This window comes from Perna viridis, chromosome 4, assembly GCF_037379345.1.
Source record: "Perna viridis isolate PV_CMFRI_1.1 ecotype Kerala chromosome 4, ASM3737934v1, whole genome shotgun sequence".
NCBI lineage: Eukaryota > Metazoa > Mollusca > Bivalvia > Mytilida > Mytilidae > Perna > Perna viridis.
The window spans coordinates 26,278,116-26,300,254 of NC_142448.1; the positions used below are offsets into that span (position 1 = coordinate 26,278,116).

General features: G+C 34.6%; 1 protein-coding gene across 2 annotated transcripts; it reads right to left on the reverse strand.

The window, feature by feature from the left end:
* Window positions 1-11,967: 11,967 nt before the first annotated feature.
* Window positions 11,968-21,740, reverse strand: LOC148619506 (uncharacterized). Of its 2 annotated transcripts, XM_088579470.1 has the most exons (6): window positions 21,597-21,740; window positions 21,070-21,175; window positions 20,361-20,600; window positions 19,127-19,212; window positions 18,532-18,625; window positions 11,968-17,619 (listed from the first exon to the last, which is right to left on the reverse strand). In XM_088579470.1, exons 1-6 carry the CDS (start codon window positions 21,737-21,739, stop codon window positions 17,512-17,514), a joined length of 777 nt encoding a protein of 258 aa, XP_088435596.1. In that variant the 5' UTR covers window position 21,740; the 3' UTR covers window positions 11,968-17,511. The 2 variants fall into 2 exon arrangements, with proteins under 2 accessions (XP_088435596.1, XP_088435597.1); XM_088579471.1 differs by lacking the exon at window positions 18,532-18,625 and having other exon boundaries at window positions 17,524-17,619.
* Window positions 21,741-22,139: the final 399 nt, after the last annotated feature.

The following is a 22,139-nucleotide window of genomic DNA, read 5'->3' on the forward strand; positions in this document are numbered from 1 at the left end:
TCTGTAGAACAGTCCAGAGGGTTAAAAAACAGTATTGTCAGTTCAAGAGTAATCAAGGGAACCAATGTTATAGCGGTTATCAAAAGAATGTATTCCAGGGACAATGACCAGACACGAAAAACAGACATACACACCAAATAACATAAAGTAACTAAAATCACACATACAAAGTAACAAAAGCAAATGAGCAACTCGGACTCCACTAAAAACTGGAAGAATGGACCAGAGGCACTGGTAGGGTAAGCGTCCTCTGCTTTTCTAGAAACACCCGCCGAGTTGCTCATAAAAAGTCAAGTTCGGGGTAGACGAAAGAGGAAAGGAAAAGTATGACGTTGAACAAATCAGTTTCCATGGCGCAGATGGATACACGAGTTCATGATGACGACCATAAAACTTCTGTAGTGATGACTTCAATCTTGTAGCAACATAACTCTGTTCCAGAAGCCTATTTGTTAGAATTCTAACGCGATACAAAAAAATATGCGTAGTTTCGGCAAGCTCTGACATAACGTATGAATTGTGATATGAACACGCCATACGCAAGTGCTGAAGGGATGTTGCCACAGATAAAAGAAAAGTTGACAATTCTGAATGAAAAGTCATCGCGTTTGTCATAAAGTTTGGTAGTATCCTTCAACTCAAGTTCTTTGGGGTATATGCGATGTATCAAATCTCCGAAATATATATAGCGGAAACTGAGATCAAAGGATCTAGCTAAACGATATTTTTTTCGTATCAGATCAGCTATAAAGTCAGCCTCATAAAAGTGAAGGAATACGTAGGCAAATAAAGGAGCACAGTTTGTTCCCATTGGAAAGACGACCGTTTGGTTATAAACGTGTCCATCATACTGGACAAATATATTGTCGATTAAAAATTTCAGCATTTTGTTAACATCTTCTTCTGTTTATTTGGTATATGATTTGGAATTATTTCTTACAAAGTATAAAGAGTCTCTATCAAGAACTACATATTTGTATCTCGGTATACCATCTTTTTATGAAAAAAAAACAACGATGTATAATGTTTTTAAGTCGAGATTTTAATTGAGTATGGGGAAAAGAATTATACAATGTTGAAAAATCCTAGGTTTTAATGCTATTATATTCTGATAATAGTGGTACATTTTGCAGATCCAGCTATGTAACGTTGTTTGTAATGGATTCTTGTGGAGTTTAGGAATCCAGTACAGAGACGGTAAGCCACAATCATCGTCTTTGGTAGAGAGACCAAAAATTGGTTTTCCACAATCTCTTCTTTGGAAAATGTGATAGCAGTATAGATGTTATCACGACTTTTATTTTCTACGTCTACCTCTGATAATAAACATTGAATGTAAAACGTTTTGCAGACAAAAAAATGTTGTTTTTGGCTTTGTCTGCTGGTACGACAACATATCTGTCTTGTATAGTAGACAATGTTTTTGCTACATCGGGGTCTTTGAAAACTGATGTAGCATTGGCACTCATTGACCTACTAAAAGCTTTCATTCATTTCAATATTAAAGACCTCACGGCCTTCAACCACTCTGACAGAGAATAAATGTCTTCTTGTTCTGTTCTCGTTTCATCCATTTTCTTGCGTAGTCCTCCGTGGCATCCATAAGAACTTTAATATTATAATTCCAATTTATGGAGCGTGGGTCACGACATTTGGGGCTTTTAGAAAGGATATGACGCAGAGATTCGTTTTTGATGATGGTTAAATGTCCCGTAACGACGTGACCGGAAGGACCATATTTGAATGGAAAGTTTTTGCAAGAACAGTCAGGTGGTTTAGCCTTGAAATCCTCAATTTTGAGGTTCTACAATAGCCTTTTGTACGTGTAATTGAAAATTTTAGGAATATAAATTTTTGGTATGGATTTGTCTTTGAAATATGGGGGAATTTTGTTGATAACGTTTTTGTGATGGAGGATATTAGCCAAATTTATTGCTTGTACACATTTGTTAACAATCGGTAGTGAAAGAAATGATCGTTTTTCTTCAACTTGACTTTTCACGCAAACTGGTGTAAAGAGTCTGAGGAAACCAATATCCAAAATGATGATAAAAGGTCTGTATAATGATGAGGTATGATAGTAAATTACTCTTAAATTCCGGAGATTTAATGAGCATGTTACATGCATTACATATCAAATGCTTGTTTTATCCGTGATGTTTCAATCGAATATAAATAAATATTTTCCATTAAGTGTTATGTTATGATACAAAAATATTTGTGATAAGTATTTCTATGGATCATTAATGGAATTCCTATTTTAAAAAATCGCTGGTGTCAATTTTGGTCTCGTCTCTGCTATAAAATATTTCACTTTTATTTCAAACTCTGTCCAATCGTATTTTCAAACGTCTTAAAGTTTGATGATTTTCTAATTTTTCTAAGAAAATGTTATTTGGATTTTTTATGAAAAAAAAAGTTTTCTCTGTCGGTGTTCCTGAGGTATATATCAAACTAAATCTTTTGTTATTTATTGGAAAACAGTACTTATTCAAATGCACATTGGAAGAAAAATTGCCTAACATTGATGATTTAAAGCAAAGAATTCGACATTGCTATCGCATTGAACATTTTATTGCCAAGAAAAAATAATGTTTTACATTAATTTGAGGAGATATGGGCCCCTATTAGAAATATTTCAAATATTTGATAACTAAAAATGTGTTTATCAGACTTTAAAATACAAGACAGTTTCAGAAATATATGTACAAAACTGAAGAGAAACATAAAGTGGACAGGTGGATGCGCTGTTCTTGTGTGACACTGGTTTTACCTCCATAGTAATATTAGGTCAGAAATCTTTTTGACCTTTTAATAAATATGAAGACACTATCGAAAATAAGTATATTTTCTTCGTTTGTTGGATCAGTACTGCCCCTGGTAAGCAGTGAAACATCCATTCTTAAAGGAATTAAGAATAGTGTAATACGGTTTTCTGTATATTTTTTGCGTTGAAAAAAATGGTAGACACTCTCAATTGGAGCACCGCAATTACATGCAGGATCAGCTACAATATGGACTCTGTGTAAATCGTAGTTAAGGAAAGACGCAGAACATCGTAGCTGGGTCAAACAGGTCAAACAGATATTTAATTTACGAGGGCCGTAATTAAAATATTGGGGAATGTCTAGTTTATGCAAGGTGTTTTGCTTCGGATAGCCTGGAGCATTGCCATTTTATATATTGTAAAACATTTGTAATTTTCTCTTTTTTTGCCTTTCAGACAATTTTTCCCAACCTGTTTCTTCGTATAAATAGCTACATTTCGTAAATACTGGAAGACCTGTTACTATCCTCGCGGCTTCTAATTGCAATTTTTCCAGTTTGTTAGAGTACGTGATACCACAATTATCCCAGACCTCAATGGCATATTCTAAAATGGGGCGTATAAAGACAAGATATAACTTATCGAGATTTTTTCTACTTAATCTAAATTTTGATTTTCGTAGTACACACAAGTGTTTGGATACACTTAGAATAAGGTTATCAATGTGAGTGTTCCATTTACCATTATCAGAGAATATTACTCCAAGATGCTTATGAGTAACTGTATTTTGTATTTGCATCCCATCGAATGAGACAGTAAAAGGCTCCTGTAATTCATTATTAGAAAACAGCATGATCTCAGTTTTATCTGGGTTAAATGACATAAGCCATCTAGAGGACCAATCATTCAATTCTCTTAAATCGTGATTAATTACATTTTTTATGTCTTCAAGACTGGAATTGGAGTAACCCAAAGACGTATCATCTGCAAACAATCTAGTTAGAGAAGATAATTTGTCCCCGATATCATTTATATACATATAAGGAATAGCAAAGGTCCCAGTACAGATCCCTGAGGGACTCCAGCTAAAACAGTAGCGATGGAAGAAGACGCAGATTTGTTCACTACTTTTTGCTTTCTATCATGAAAGATAATTTTCGAACCAGTTTAATAACTTTCCTTTAATACCATACGATTTTAATTTACACAAAAGACCACGATGCCAGACCCTGTCGAAAGCTTTAGAAAAGTCTCAGAAGACGAAACAGCTGCATTCTTCTTTCTCCATTGAGTTCAGAACTGTGTTGTACAATTCTAATAGCTGATACAGAGTTGAGTGTTGCGGTTGAAACCCTCATTGATATTCATAGATTAACTGACGAGGTGGTTGTAAACATGTTTGTAAACTATTCTTTCCATAATTTTACCCACATAACTTATAAGCGATATTGGGCGATAGTTTGAGGGAATAGATTTGTCTCCCTTTTTGGGAGTAAAATGGCAGTAACAAAGGCAAATTTCCAATCAGAAGGATATATACTTTGTCTTAAAGATTTGTTGAGGATAATTTGAAGAGGAACAGCCAATTTTTGGGATGAGATCTTTAACATTTTATGACTAATTTTGTCAGGTCCAGATGCATTACTAGCATCTAAAATTTGTATGACATCAATAATCTCTTGTTCGCATATTACGATATCACTGATCGAAATTTCGGTTTTCAACCGGAAGTCTGGAAGATTAACATCCTGTTCATATAAGTTTGAAATTGAACTGAAATACTTATTTAATAGTTCGCACTTATCATTACCATCATATTCTATTTCATTAATACCAGAATCGTTTATTATGTTATGAAGAGGCGGAATACAGCTGTTTGCTTTACTGGACCTTAATAGACTTTTCATGATTTTCCAGTAGGTTTTAGAGTTAAGAGAGTTTTCTAGAAGCATATTATCTAAATTACTTTCAATTTTTTCCTTTGCAATCTTCTTCATATTATTGACCTTATTACGTTGATGTTTATATTTTTTAGATGTCTTGATCCCGTTTATGTTTCAAGACTTTTTCCTCAATCGATCACGAATTCTAATTTCTTTTTTGATAGTGCAGTTAAACCAAGGTTTATCTTTATCACGTATGGGAATTGTTTTTGTTGGTATAAATTCCCTGGCCAAATTAATAAATGCATTCGTAAATTCAACACACATGGCATCGATATCAGGTAAATTATTAAGTTTAGTTTCCCAGTCTATAGCTCCAAGTTTCTCGTCAAATTTTTCAGAGTCCAGTTTATCATACTCCCACACTTCTCTCGTAAAGGAATGTTTAGGGGCTTTGAAACTTTCGATCACTGCTATTGCTGCATACTGATCGCTAATCTCATTCGGGATATTAAATACATCAGAGTACAAGCAATTCATATTTTCACTTATAATTATCGGGTCAAGTAATGTACTGCTGTTATTAACAATTCTAGTTGGTTTTGTTATCACGTTTTGAAGATTTAAGTTACGCATCAAGTCAACAAGTTTATTATTGGACGTAGCTAAGAGATAAGAGTTTAAGTCGCCCGCGATCACGATGTTTTCGGTTACCTGTTGGGCGAGTTCGATTGAATAACAAACGCGTCCAGTAGTCAATACCAGTTCCGGGTGGTCGGTATGTGTTACACAATAAAAAGGATTGGCCTCTAGCATGGATCTCAGTCCATATACTTTCATCGATTTCATTTTCTAATTCAGGTTTATGTGAAATGCCAATATCATTTGTGTAAATAAGCAGACCCCCACCAATGTCGATTCGATCTTTACGCAGTTGATTCGGATTTAAAAAAAAACTAGATTTATGTCATCGTTTTTTATTAAGCTATCAAGATGACTTTCTGTTATTATGAGAATATCAAACTCTTCACTAAAAGTTTCGAGAAATGCTGTTTTATTTCTGATACTTCTTACATTGAGGTTACAAATGGAGATAGATTTGTCGGTTAACGAATCTTTACTTTGAAATGAAATATGAGAATCAGCGAATTCGGGACCAGGATTTAATTCAATATTTCCAATAAGAAGAATAAAATGTAGTACATATCAAAGAAATATGGAATTTACTTTGGGATTTATACCTTGAAGCGCCAATAGCGAGATAGACAGTATCGAACAGCGTAGGTTAGTCAATCATATGTGGTAGTATGTATCTGTATGCTTATATATAACTGACCCTTTTGATTTCCGGATCGTGTGATAAAACATTCCTATGGCTGCTCTGTATGCTTCCAAACTATTACCCATTGGGACTGAGCAATATGGATATATACTTGCAACCAAAGGAATGTTTCCAATGAAAAACAGAATCGCACATCACATAGCATCCACTAAGAAGTTAAGAAAATACAATGAAATACAAATGGAATGAGTACATGTAGTAAAATTTTGTACAAGGTTGGTTTGAGTTTCATTTTGGAAAACAAATGTTAAACATGGGGAATTGATTAACAATATTTCATATCAATATCTGGTTTAAAAGTAGATAGAATTTGGTAATAAATTAATATTGAAGGGCAAGACAATCTCTTGTAACCGGCAGCTGTGATTTTTAAAATCTGAAATGAAAGAAAAAAAATAAAATAAAATAAATTAACCAAACTAATGAATGTGAATAAGCCAATACATTAATACTAGTTAATTAGTCCTATCTCAGGAAGAGAAAGTCATTCAGTTGGACACAAGAGATGATTTTTAGGAAAACAGTTGTTAGAACAGTTGTTAAAAATTAACAGATACAAGATGAACATATATATATATTTAAAAAAAAAAAGGAAGACAATCAATGGAAATTTAGTTGATTTTTAATCAACACGAAATTGTAGATTTTAATTTTATATTATATATTTGGAATCAATAAAAGCATTTTGTCACTAACAGGCTAAATTCAATTTGTCATAGGTTAAATTCCTAATATGGTATTATTTAATAGGCGACAAGACAACGCTCATTTACTTTTCATATGCAAATTATATATCAGTGTATAGGTTCCATTGTAAACTATCACACGTGATGAAAGTACGATTGACATAATCATTGAAGGAGTAGGGGAAAACAGCTTTACTAGGGTGAACATTTATCTATCAAGTAATTGAACGTTAACAGTTCTGAACACATGGAATAAGATGCATGATTCAATCTAAATACGATTTTTCAAATGATTTAGACAGCATAAAGATGTAGTTAATTTAAAGCACATGACAATGGAAACGTTTATGGCATATTAAGATAGTTACACTTTCGAATATCAGAAATACAAGTCTACTTTTGATTTTTGGTCATTAGATCTCTCGGTTCTTCCGAATAAGACATCTGTCGACTAGCTCGAATAGAAGCAACAATTTGAGCTCTACGTTCGATGATGTAAATGTCACCAAACTTTTGGATAATTTTCTTTCTGCTCTTGTCATTCTCCTTCACGAAGATGCGCCCATCAGTCGTCCAGTAAGTGTATATGATTTCGTTATATTTTAGATCAGCTAATTTTCGGGTAATGTTGGAACGGAATTGTTTTAAATTTTCGGGAATGAAAATTCCATCTGGATCATCTTTCAGTTCCTTTTTGTTGGTATACACTTGTTGTCTAACTCTGTAAGATAGGAACCTTGCAATAACCTGAGATTTTCCGTCTCTAACCTTACCAATTACATGAGATCTGCCAATGTCGTTGATACTAATGTTCAATCCAAGTTTGTTATTGCAACCGTCCAGCAGCAAATCATCTGTTTTTACTGGATGCTTTATGCGACCATTTTCAGTGGGTACCTTTATATTATGAAACCTAAGAGAATTTCTCCTAGAATACTGTTCCTGGCTTTCCAATCTGTTCTCAAGTTCGTGTATTCTCCTGTATAATGCATCTATGTCTGAATCTCGTTGTTTCATAGCTAGTGATTGCTCATTAATTGAATGTTCAAGAGCTGCAATCTGAATAAATTGCTTACATGTTTTTTCGTTTCGGCTATCAATGGTCTGTTGTTGAGTGTTTACAGTTTCTCACTGTCTACATGTGTTTTAACACTGGATTCAACAATTTCTGTGAGTGATTCAGTGATTTTTTTCACATAAACGTGGAACTATTGCGTTTAGAACATCCGGACTGCTGAGTTCATGTTCTGTGATGTTCTTTTGTAGTTCTTGGGTTTTCTTTGAACCCTGAGACTTAGATTTTAAGTCCGGATCAGAATTGCGTCAACGAATTTGTCTATTAACTTGTTTGTGTGAGGCTGGTAGATTGTCTGGGATCTCTGGTTTCGAGCGTTTGTTGCTATTACTTGTGGTTTCATTTGGGACGGAAAGATTTGCTTGAGAGTTAGTTGGCTGGCGAGTGGTCGTGTATGTTTGCGAGCGATTTGTGAGACCTTAATTTTTAGCTGAGTGTTGGCTATATTTGATAGTGGTATTTCTTTGCTAAGTCGGTGATAAATTCTTGCTAAGTTGTAAATTTTCATAGTTTATTACATATGGTTGATAATATCCAGTTTCCTCATGTAGCGATAACATTTACATAAACATATATCAACTTGCGTAAACTTAATAATTAAATAAGATGGACGCTGGCTTCCCATAATAATATTTCACCAGATAAATGTACTGGTTGATATTGCCCCAAAATGCGTCGTGAGCAGCATGTTGATTAAAATAACTATGCTTTATATTGCGGTCTATAGAAAGTCAATGTGGTGGGATATCGTTCCTTAAGTAATATATGAGTTATTTCATTAAGTTAGAAATTAAGTGAAAATAGCATCTTTTCTATTGCTCCAAGTATAATTGTACTATATTTCGTTGAATAAAAAGTTAAAAATAAAACTCTGTAATTACTTTTAGCTTTTCCCTATCAATAAATATTCAAGATCAAAATGCATCGCACCTAGGTTTTTACGTTATATCCTTGCTAAGAGTTCTAACGTCAGTTCATGAAGCGCTTGAAACGATAAGACGCCATGAGTGCACCTGAGCTGTATTTATATGGTCCGATATTCTCATACGCTGGCTGACGATACCTTTTGGGACATATAACTTCATAAATACACAATAAATCCTGGCTTATGATATACTAGAAGATTCAGAATTAAATTCTGAATTAAATGATTCCCTTAACGCACCACACTTTAATGATTTAACTGAAAATAGCTTTTGGATGACGTCATGTCGAAAACGAAAGTAATTAAAGTATGGAGTCATCCGCAGAGAAAAAAAGTTCATGAATAGTTCCTTTATAGTACAATAGAGATAACTTATTACAAAAAAAAATAATTGTAAAACTGATCATGAATGACCATAATAATCTTTTCTAGATACTTAGGCAGTATTTAAATATTCTAAATTACGAGATATTTTGCAACTTGAACAACATCTGCAATGGTCGCAAAATATGAAAACAAACATTTTCCATGGAATGAAATTTGGAGATTTCGTATCTGCTTCTTAAAATTAGCAGTTATTAAGGAACTTGCAAAGTACTGCAATGATATTTGAATGATAAATTATGCCAGAAGGGCTTATAAAGTAGTTTAAAGGTAAAAAATCATTAAAAACTTAAATGTACTATCAGCTAACAGTATCACTATCATTATGAAATCCTTGCTAGAGATATTGTGGCTTCAATATTTTAGTTTTCCTATGGAAGATTGAGATAAAGCATCACATGCAAATGCTAATAACTTTCATGCCAGATCTCAAGTTCCAGCTGTGCTTTCCCTTAAACTATGTAGGCTGACAGCAATTTTGGAGTATAATATGAAATAAAAAATGAAAAGATGTAACCATGCTCAGAGGCTACACCAATATATCACCATGTTTACAAAACCCCATTACACTCTAGTCAGGCCGTGATGGAGGAGGATGTAAAACCCTGACTATATTCATAAAGAAATAAAAAAAAATAATTTAAAAAAAAACATGTTATACGACACTCTAACAGTTGGAAAATCCCAAAAACATTGGCAGATCTAGATCTATGGTAGGATTCAAACTGTTTGAAGATCCACCTGTTTTTGTTCAAAAATGTGTTGATGTCGCATAAGAACACAATCCACTATTACAGTATAAGAATCAAAAGTAATAAAGAATTTTTTATCCAACCGGTGCACCTGGTCCATGCTCCCAATTTTAAGTGGAGTCCGAGTTGCTCATTTGCTTTTGTTACTTTGTATGTATGATTTTAGTTACTTTATGTTCTTTGTATGTCTGTTTTCCATATCTGGTCTGTGTCCCTGGTTTACATTCTTTTGATTACTGCTATGACCTTGATTCCCTTGATTACTCTTTCATATCTTTCCGACTTTTATTATCATGACGCAGAATTAGGAAATGTGGAGGCAAACCTTTTATATCAGATACACTCGAAATGGATTAAACTTGAAAACCAGGTTGTGGCAAAAGAATGTTCATCAAATGAGCTTCACAGTATATAGCTGAATGTCATAAATTGCATAGATATATTGAATAGCGCAGTTCAAATGGGATGACCATATTTAGATTAAAGAACAAATGTACAATTAAAACACAATTAAGTTAAAGCCAAATTATATATTCTTTAAGCTTTCTTATTGTTTCAATTTTTATGTGCTTGATTCTTGTAGTTTTACAGCTCCTCCGCAACTAACACTTTTTCCTTCGGAATGCTTTCAACTTACATTTCCATTTTTATCATTTAAACTTCTTACGAATTACTTGCAGTTCATGACCATTTTATCTGTATTACTTTATCCTACAATGTCCATCTCATAAATGATCTTTATTATTTTTGTTATAATTAAGGGTAACAACAACATTACCGAACACTAATCCGATTCATAATCAAGTCAAGTCCAAAATAAATCTGGCAAAATAGATATTACACCACCAGAGCAGCTGGTACATCAATGGTACTGACTTGGTACAGGCACTTCAGACGAACTGATGGGTTAAATGTAGGTTTTACAGCGCGCTAAACCTCCCTCTTCCATTGCGGCGTGACTATACCAGTGGAGATTAAAAAGCATTTGTATGTTATTGTCATAATCGGTAAATCAGCGGTCATATCAGCACGAAGAACATTTTACAAAAAAGCAATCATTACTCATTGTTTTAGAAGAAACTGAGTATTTTTCAACTAAGGACTGAAATCTAAAAAAAGAATTTTGTACGAGACCTTTAAGACGCATTTCCTCATGCCCCTGATTCAGGAGTCTGTTATGCAGATATCTGTGGCGTTCAAGGAAATCAGAATAGTTAGTATTTGCTCTAGCGTAGTGAATCAATTGTGAAATATAAACACCATATGTAGGAGATGAAGAGATATTGCTGCACAGGTAAGAAAAATTTATGATATTAAAATAAAAGTCGTCTCTTTTATCATAAATATTAGTGTTGAGATGACCCTGTTGTCAAATTCGAGAAGTAGGTCCAAAAAAAAGATGTAAACAGGCTGTTTCTGTAGTCTCCTTTATCTCGAGGTCTGGTGGATATATTGACGGTAACCATTAACCTAAAGAAGGCCGAAAATACATCAATATATCTGTATGTAAAGTTAAAGGATTGAGCATCTTTTAATTTTTTATTATTTACGAGGTTATGAAGAAATTCAGTCTCACATAAATATAAAAACAAATCGACTAGGAGAGGAGCACAGTTAGTGCCCATAAAACTGCCAACTTGTTGTTGAAAAAGAGCTTCTCCAAATTTGACAAATATATTATCAATGATGAAATAAAGCATATTGCAAACCTGATTTCTGTGTAGCACACTTTGCCCTTCTGTGATGGTTTAGAAAAATATGTGGACTTGTAACTAAGAACAACATAATATTTTTTGAAACAGCAAAAGATTAACGAATAAGTTCTTTCAAACGATATTCCAATTTATCATGTGGTAAATTGTTATTATCATAAAGGGAATTATCATTATCATTTTGTTCCCCAGTCGATAAATCTCAGTAGGTATTTGAAAGAAAAGTGGCTCAATTTTCAGACGAGACATCTAACAAAATTAATGGCATATTATCATTGCTGTTTATTAATCTTGGTTTTGTATTTTTCATCTAGTGTCCACTCCTGTCAGGATTTGGCTTTATATTTTGATAGTTTTGGTTTTGATTTATTCTTGCATATCATTATTATTTTAATTTGAATTTTTCTATTAATTTGATTCTAATGTCTCTGATGAGAGGTTACTCATTGAAACACGTGCACAGCATATCGAAATTTTGCAATCTATATAATTGGTATTTTGGTATCAAGTATCTACAACTGTATGTGTGGTGATGTATGACATGAAAATCGTAAGTTTAGTTGTCTGTTTATTGTGCGATTAACTTATCTTATATCAGGTTAGATCAATTATAGTGTTAATTAAGTACTCAAGGTAAAAACTCGGGGAAATCTGTGAAAAAAAGAATGCATCGAACTTCAAAACGACAACAGACAAAAAGTACAATAGAAAAGAACTAAAAAGTGCACACTGAAAAACTAACTGTACGAAATTCTGGAGTGTGCATGCATGGTGTTCCGGAAGGGTTAGAAGTTCCTACTTCTCGTAAGATATTTGCCGAGTTCCTCATTAAGTGTCAAGTCTGGTATTAGAAAGGACATTCCACATCATTCAATATCGTCATGGTGACGACTATTCAAGTTCCAGTAATGATGATTGTTCTTATTCTTTGTACAACACAACTTTGTAACAGGAGCTTATTATGTAAACACTGAAACGGTATGTGGTCAACATTTGATATTCATTGGGTGATAGCTTTGGTGCAAGTATCTATATGTCCCATTCTTTCATCAACCAATGAGGTCGGGTGTGTTTACAAGCCAACGGTTTTAAGGTGAATGTCGAACATTACTATAGTAGTAAAGTAAAACCTTGGTGGGCAGGCCGTGATACTAAGACCTAGGTGGTCAATAACGCCTTAGTGCGTTATTCTGCAGCATTTAGGAAATGAGATATGATTCGGATATGATATTTTATTCGTTGTATTGATTGCATAGTTTAAATGTCAGTTTTGTTGGCCGTGGTAGCTCAAATATTTCTTATGTAAAAGCATGTAGTTTATCTGATCGAGTAATATTCAATGATTATATTTTGATTGTCCAAATGAGTGCGATTGGTATTGACATGCAGACCACATAGACTGCTATATTTTTAGTGTTGAGATTTTTGAAATTATTGCGTGACAATTATTTAGTGGTATGAGTCGGCTTTAAATTTTTGTTGATATTGCGAGGCTATCTCGGTGAATTCGAGGACACTTTTTTTTTAAGGTAGCACTTGTGAAATTTAAAAAAAAGAGCAAAGGTTTTACTCTTGACTAAGATTTATTGAATATTATGCTTGCACTCCTACTAATACGCCTGGCGAAATAGCTTTACATATATTAAACAATTGTTGAGATGGTATTAACAATTTCTATCAAATTCATCACTTCTGGTGATAATGCTTCTGACATTGATAACAACTTAAATGATCTAAGGTCTCTGTAGAAAATAGTATCTCGGAGCGATCATCTTGAGGATAGAGTTGCTTCTTTAGCAAAGACAACTCAAGTTGAAGCTGTTAAAGAATTGAAAGAATATGTGAGGGCCTTATGTTTGCACGCAGAGCCAAGTAACACTTTGATTTTACTTACGCTTGAAGAGCTTGCAAAGGTTGCGAGGAGAGCTGATCTAATACGTTGGAAGAACTGTCACGTCACAAAACACAATTCGACACCGGTCTGAATTAGATATTCCATCCTTATGTATCTCAGCATATGGCGGGAAGGCAGCTGATATGATTACACAGGCTATTTTGAGATGCATTAAGACCGACACAAAAACAGATCAGAAAAAAAGATTTGTTGTCACACAGGCCTAATGATTCTCCTCTGAACACCTTCAGTATCCGTTCTCCACTACGCTGCCATATTTTCCGCAATATTCATATATTCACATGGTTTTAGAGAAGGGCAAAGGCAATTTTATCCTAGAAGAACTTGTCATTTCTTTAGAAGTCAAAATTACTTGACGAAAGATTGCAACAAAAAGAAATTACCAAGGACAACATTGATTATACCTATGATTTAATGTAATCTAGAAATTAAATACGTACATGTATATGTTTTGTTTTTTTTTTCATTTTTTTTCAAAAATTTCAAGAGACACTGATGCCCTGGTTGACTTCTGTGTGACATGTAGGTGAAGGGATTTCTTACTTTAATGTGCTAGTGCTTGCTTATGTACAAAAAGATAAAGGATAGATCTTGTGACTTTGATGTGCCTCCATACAGTTTGCCGATTTTATATGTAATGGAACTTTGTTAGCGATTTGCTACAGGCTCTATAAAACTGTTTGACAAGTCAACACTTGCTCAGCACAACAAATTGGTATGCCATTAACAATAGAGTGCATTAAACCTCGCCTCTCTCATGACGAGACATTCTTTAATTTATGGGTAACTGACTCTCTATTTAACCTTAAAATACTTTTGGCACTTTACAGAGGTTCTGTGAGAAATTTATTTCCAAATTGCTTGCAGTTCCAGGTTGACATTTCTGTACAGAAGTCAACTCGGCAATATCGATTCGATCATAAAAAGTAAGACGGTTTTGAAGATCTTGACCACTAGAGGTTCTTAGATGATTGGTCCGGTTGTTCGAAATAGAGACCAGAGTTTCGTAAATGAAATACGATTCTTCTGATTAAAGATATTACCATGACCGGTGTTTGTCGATGAAAGTACGCATCATTAAGAAAACTTATCATCATACAAATTGTACAACGCTTAGTACATCTCTTCGTCCAGGAGGAGAAAGTTAATGGATAAGGAAGCAAGATACAAGGTGCAAATTTTAGAAATCTCTCAAGTCCTCAAAGCAGTGAAGTTAATGTTTTGGGGCTTTTAAACTTCCATTATAGGACAAGGCGTCGTCATGGTCGAAAACAACATCAACTACCTAATGCTCGAAAACCATCGGAGTCGATATCATTATCAGAAAGCTTTGACGATATTCTTTCGAATCTTCATCAGCCTCTTGGATTACATTGAAGTCGTACAAATCTCTTCTGACATCCTGTAAATATTCTTAAAAACCTTCGTAATTTGGCACTCGATATAGGAGGCCTAGATACCTTTTCGTCAAAGTACAGATTAGCGAGTATTATTTGTGACGTCGCTTCTTTTCAATGTTTCAAAGTCTTTCGTCTACCCTGGAATTTTTATGGGCAACTGAGCAGGTGTTTCTAGAAAAGCAGAGGAGCGCACCTGGTCCATGCTTCCAGATTTTGGTGGAGTCCGAGTTGCTCGTTTACTTTTGTTACTTCGTATGTATTATTTTAGTTCCTTTATGTTCTTTGCATTCTTTTGATAAAAAGACAAAAATCGCTTCACCAAGCAATTTGTGGTCAGAATGCTAGAGTTTCTACACGACAACATATTTGTCATATTCGGGGGGTTATTTTTTTCAACAAATATCGGAACTCCACTAGTAAATTCAACACCTTCAATTCTTGTACTCTACTATTGTCAGATTGTGTGTTCCATACTAATTTCTTGAATCTGGACATTGCGTTTATCCCCCAAAGCGTTTTCTGTAGCGGCAAGTATCAAATTCTCACTGCTGGACCTCCCAAGAAAGGAGGTTGAATCCTGGCTTTGACATAATCGATCTAGCTTCATTAGAAATACTTAATGCTTCGTCATCTCCGTTAACGCTTGATCAAACGTTATTAACTTACAGGACTTTTCTCATTATTTCAGGAACATCCATATTTGTTGTGTCTACATGCTATAGTATCGTTAAATTATAAATGGCAGGCGTTCTCGTATTTTCGTTTCTTTTTACCTTTCATCGTTGTTCCTGCAATCCTGGATTCATGTTTAGTGCCTCTAGATCTGGTTCTGAATGTGGGTTTAGAGAAAGAAGAGAAGACTTTGCGTGTGTTGGACTTGAAGTGATAGGGTTTGTATATGTGTGGAGTTCATCAATTTCTGCTTCTAGATTGACATGTACTCGTCGGCTCTCATGATTTCCTTGCACTATACTGATCCTTAAGAATTAGAATTTCCATAAATTTCTCCTGTAAATCAATAAGATTGTCTCGAATTTGTTGTAGAGAATATTGGATACGTTAGAAATGTCTGGTATCAACATATTCAGTCATTGAAGAATTCCTCAAATTTTGTTATCAATTCGGTCAGAGCTCTTCGATTTCTTGTTTGCAAGGATTTTAGTTTAGATCCCATTATATTCCGTCGGTCACGGCACCATATATTAGCGAGTAAAACATAAAAAGGTACATTCCGTTGTGTGTTTTATCAAAAAAAAAGTCCAAGCCCCACCTCTTTCTTTAATATTAAATGTTCGTTCCCTAAGTCTAACTCTACTACACTGCTTTTGCAAAACAACTCTTGACACTCCTGTTTCTGAACTTACCTCATCATTACACTGACTTTCGGCCATCATTTTGGATATTGGTTTCCACAGACTCTTCAACCCAGTTTGTGTTAAATGTCAAGATGAAGAAAAGCGATCATTTCAACCACTACCGTGTGTCAACGAAGGTATAAATGCAATTAATTTGGCTAACATCCTTCATCACAAAAACGTCACGAACAAAATTCCCCCGTATTTTAAAGACAAATCAATACCGATCATTTCATATTCCCATACTTGACCTAGTGCATCCAAAATTTTCAATTATAAAAGGCTATTACAGGACCTCAAGATTGAGGACTACAAGGCTAAACCCCGGACTGTTCTTGCAAAAACTCCATTAAAATATGGTCTTTCCGGTCACGTCATTACGGGAAATTTAAATATCATCAAAAACGAATCTCAGCATAATTTCCTTTCTAAAGGTCCCAAGTACCGTGTACCATGCTCCACAAATTGGAATTATAACTTTAAAGTTCTTATGGATGCTGTGGAGGAATACGCAAGAAAATGAATAAAATGAGAACAAGAAGAAATTGAATTTCTGTCAGAGTGGGTAATGGCTGTGAGGTCTTTAATTTTGAAACGTATGAAAGGTTTAAGGAGGTCAGTGTCATCAGTTTTCAAAGACCCCGACGCAGCAAAAATATAGTCTACTATACAGGACAAATATGTTGTCGTACCAGCAGACAAAGCCCAAAACAACATTGTCTGTCTGCAAAACGTATTTCTTCCACTATTATCTATCAGAGGTAACGTAGAAAATAATAGCAGTAAAAAGACCTATCTTCTACCACAATTCCAAAGAAGAGATTTTGGAAAACCATAAAACTGTGCTATTCTCTTTTGGTCTCTCTACCAAAGACGATTATTGTGATCTACCGTCTATATAGTGGATACCTAAACTGCACAAGAATCCATACAAACAACGCTACATAGCTGGATCTGCAAAATGTACCACAGAACCTTTTTTTAAAATGTTTAACTTCTATACTAATAGCTGTCAAAGAGGGTCTTCAGTCCTACCACGACACTTGTTCACTCTTTATACATCTATTCCCCATACTCAGTTAAAATCCCGACTCGAAAACATTATACACTGTTGTTACTCAAAAGAAAAGATGGTACACATAGAAACAAATATGTAGTTCTTGGTAGAGATTCCTCATACTTCGTAAAAAAATTCAAATCATCTTTCAAATATACCAAAGAAGATGTTTTCAAAATGCTGGAATTTTTATCATTCCCTTTGCATAAGCATCTATTACATAATTATTAATTTATACAAACTCAAAACATGATTTATTTAGATCTTTTCCCCAAAAACACGCTCATATAATAGTTTGGCAACTTTTGGATGTTCCAATGCCATCTCGTTTTCTAGCGGGAGGTTACTAGTGAATGGTTTCAATGCCTACAATAAAGAGTAAGAGAAAACAATACTACAATAGGATTTATCGTAGCACACTCTGATATGAATATTTGACATTGTTCCTTTGTTTTATTCAGCTGTTAATACGTAAATCTGTTAGTTGATTTATTGATCAACGAGTAACAGTAGCTTATAGCTTATTTATTATATCTTGGCTTCATCTGATCTGAATAGGGCTTACAAGTTTCGTTTTCGATTTACCTTTGATCCGGAATTTCTTCTATATCAAACATCACCGCATCGCCGTATCTGAGGGTAGCGTGCTCGCCTCGAGTGCGAAAAGTCACGGGTTCGATCCCCAGCCGAGTCACACAAGACTTTAAACTTCTCCTATTAGGACGCAGTATGTAAAGGGATGGAGTGACGTCTAGTTGGTTCGGAGTCTGAATAATCAGACCGAGTTGGGTGACATGCCTACTTGTGGGCTGTTGCTTCTGTAAGCTAGCACAATAAAAATCTGGCCCAGCGTGTCGGACTAGTACAAAGCAGGGATTGTTCAGTTGGTCAATCGTTCTCGACGTTCTGAAATGCTTGAAATATCTGCCGTATGATGTTAAACCATAATCAATCAATCAATCAATAAAAAACGAAGACTGATTAACATTTATAGTTTGCTACTTCTGGGTGCATCAACGTGATACATAGTCATCGGAATTTTTAGGTATAGTCTTTACTCTTTACTTTCGCTATGATTTTGAATTTGGAACCGTGAAATCACAAAAACGAGACTTGCTGCCCTATTATTCCAGACATAGACGCAAATTATGCGTTATGCATATTTTCAGCTTTTCGAAACTTTGTACTAGATCAAACCGGATGTCAAAGTTTACTATTAGTTATTGTACCTAGTATCCTTTTAAATCATCTCAAAATGATTTTTTAACACTGCATTACCTCTGGGATAGGAAGTATCTTTTCATCGCTCATTTTCTCTATGACAACTGCAGCTGTTAAAGCCTTGATTGATTGGTGATTTAGCTGGGTGTGACTATGGCCAGTACATGAGAAGAAAGGAATATGTGGAATTATAGATAAAACGTCAAAACATTTTCGAAATAATGAAATGAAGGCTTTTTCTGCGACACAATATTAAATAAAAAAAAGAGATCTGTTTAACTTAGATTGTTATAGACGATACCAAAAATTTAAATGGGGCAAATTGAATTTCTTGAAACCAAGTTGTGAAAATTATTTACTGTTTTGGATTCAGATTATATACGCGGTGCATTTGTTGTGTTTCAACATATCCTTTCTTTTTCCATTTCATGAAAACCAGGCGCGTAGCTGAGGCCAAATTGAAGTGTAGGCAAAATTACGGCAGAGGGTCTGGGGCCGCTTAAGCCCCCCCCCCCAAAGCTCCCCGGAGATAGCGTTTTAGAGCATCATTTATGCCTCTCCTGGATGTATTTTATCTCCAAAAAAAATTGGCAAAATTAAGTGCAGGAAAAAGCTTTTTTGCTGAACGGCAGCTACGCGCCTGAAAACTTACTCGTCGTTCTTTGTTTCAGCACTTTTTACACTGGAAACTTTTTCAACAAACAGACATTGAAGGTTATAGGCGAGAGCGTATTCAAGCTGAAATGAAAAAGAAAATTATTATACTAGTCGGGCATGGAACAATTAGGAAATTTAAAGTGTACGTTTAACTAGATCCTTTAATTATTCTGTGCAAAGTCTTTATTATTTCAATTACATCCCAAAATATTTCGCAACTCAGTCCGGTATTTATTTTTGTTTTGTTCTTGCGATCACTCTAATTCATAAGTCCTGGATCCACTGTAGATATTTATAACAGTAAATACTCGTGGTTCAGGTTTATACCACGCTTAACGTCTAATGCTAGTTATGCCATGCACGTTTGATCACAAAATGAACAAACCTTGCTAATTTGTGGGACAAGCTAAGACTCAATATTTTTGAAAATGATAAAAGTAACCAATCATTAGTAGTAGCCCACGACGACCATGTTGGTGTCAATATGTCACTGTATTTATTTGTTTAGCCCATGTAATTGTTTACAATAATATTGTGTATCTATGTTGAATGTGTTGAACTAGGCGGGTTTTACTAGAGAAGCAGAGGGCGCTTACCCTACCGGTGCACCTGGTCCATGCTCCAAGTTTTTAACGGAGTCCTAGTTGCCCATTTACTTTTGTTGCTTTGTACGTATTATTTTTGTTACTTTGTGCATTTTGTTTTGTGTGTCTGTTTTCCTTGTCTGGTTTTTGTTTCTGGAATACATTATCTTTATTTCCGCTAGAATCTTGTTTCCCTTGATCACTATTTAATATTTCAGTTTTACCATGTTTTCCCCCCGCTACGTCTATATTATAATATTTTGACTTCCATTATAACCAGTGTTATATCATCGTGAACTCGTGGATCGTTTTTGGTGTATCCATTGGTAACCCATTGGTTTGTCGTGTCATAGTTTTCCATCCCTTTATTTTCTATCCCAGACGCTACATTTTAATAGCAACTCGGCGGTTGTTTCTAGAAAGGCAGAGGACGCTTACCATACCGGTGCACCTGGTCCATGCTCCCAGTTTTAGTGGAGTTCGGGTTGTTTATTTACTGTTGTTTCATTGTATTGTTTTGTTAGTTCATGTTCTTTGTCGTGTGTGTCTGTCTTTATCCTTCGAATTATATATTCTTTTGTTTTCCGCTTGAATCTTGGTTCCTTTGATTCCTCTTATACCTGGTTACATCTTTAATGTACGTACAAACTTGACTGTAGACCTAGAAGCAACCTCATGTTTTAGTATGATCTTTATCTGGTTAAACTCGTCCCTGGCAACTCTTGTTTTCTTTCTGCATATCTTTGTCAAACGTCTGATGAACTTAACTCTAGCATCGGTCTTTTTCTTTCCCAAGGTTTCCATTTTTTGTTGTGTTAAGTCAATACATTTTATGTCAAGCCGCAATTTAGCATTTTCCATGGCCCTCTCTGCGGCCATGAACAACTAAAAATATATAATATTATATGATCAGTTAAATATAAAGATATTTTTTACAGTATGACGTTGTATGCCTGGTTGTATAGGTGTGACTTATTGTTACTGAGCGTATCTACTAGAATATTCGGTTGGTGCTCGTAGAAATCGCACATGGTCCATGGCAGGCTTTGAATATCACAGTTTCAATTTTTACGTAGTTGTTGTTATGTATACCCATGATTTTAGTGATATTACGTACATCTCGTTTTATCGTTTTACTACAAAATTCGTATGTGAAGGGTTCATTAATGAAAAGAGCGAAGTTCTAAAGCTTTTAGCGTTAATGAATAATACACACATGAAATGACAGGCACATGCAAAATAAATCACTTGAATATAAATAAATTCAAATATATATAAGTGCCACTCTTATTCAACTATTAGAAAAAAAATCAAATGACCTTGTCAACTTATTGAGTATAATGAAAGCACGTACGTTATGGTGCTTTTGAGCCTTCAGGTAAAGCTTTCGATGTTCTTTCATCTTGTCGGTTAATTCCTTTATTTTCTTGTGGAAATAATCAAGTGATGTTTGGTCAAACCTAAAATAAATTAATTTTATTTGCATACAAACATTACTGCAAATAAAACTTCATCGCGGGGCGACTTTGAACCTTGTATAAAGCTAATACGCTAGTAAGATTGAAATGGGTCGCTGACTAACGCAAAGGGAATGTTCGGTTCATGTACGGTATATGGTAAAATAGTTCTACTCATTTGTAAAATTGTCCTGTTGTGATTCGGTTTCTTAACCGAAACACGTTTGAGGTTGAAAAGTATACTTGCCACTGGCTCATGATTACTTGATTGGGTGTCTTAATTTCCTATTTCCTATGTTTCAAAGCATAAAACAGATATAACGAAAATGGATATGGTGACTATGTCAAAGAGAAAACAACTCCACAGAGTTTATTTCTGCTACATACATTCTTTATACTTTTTTTCAAAAATAGTTATACTTACAAATCTATAAAAGATGCATTTAGTTTGGCAATATCTGGAATTAAAACCTTTTCATTCTCAATCATCTTTTGGAATTTGACTATACAGATTAAGCAAAATGTCTGACCTTCCTGTTCCGTAGTTGCTAAGTAAGTAAGCAACATTAATCTTGGGACACCAATGACAAGAAAAACGTTTATTTTTTGGACGTCAGAATCAATAATTGTAGCGTCATATAAGCTGAAAAAAACATCTCCTATCGATATCGAGACCAGATTGTATCTCAAAAACAATAAAAAGTAGGCCTACAATAATAAATCCGACCCGTCTTCCTTGGACGCCGTATCATAATTAAGCATGCACTGAATCATACTTTTCTGATACTTTTCATCACCGTGAGGTTGTTGTCTCCTTGACATACTTCCTTATATTTTTGTAGACGTCGACATTTAGGCACCGACTATTTTTATATTGAGGGGGCTGAGATATTTTTTTTTAATTATATTAATTCCATCAGAGAGAAGATTAGAATACCAGACTGGTTATTTCCCATTGTGGAAATTT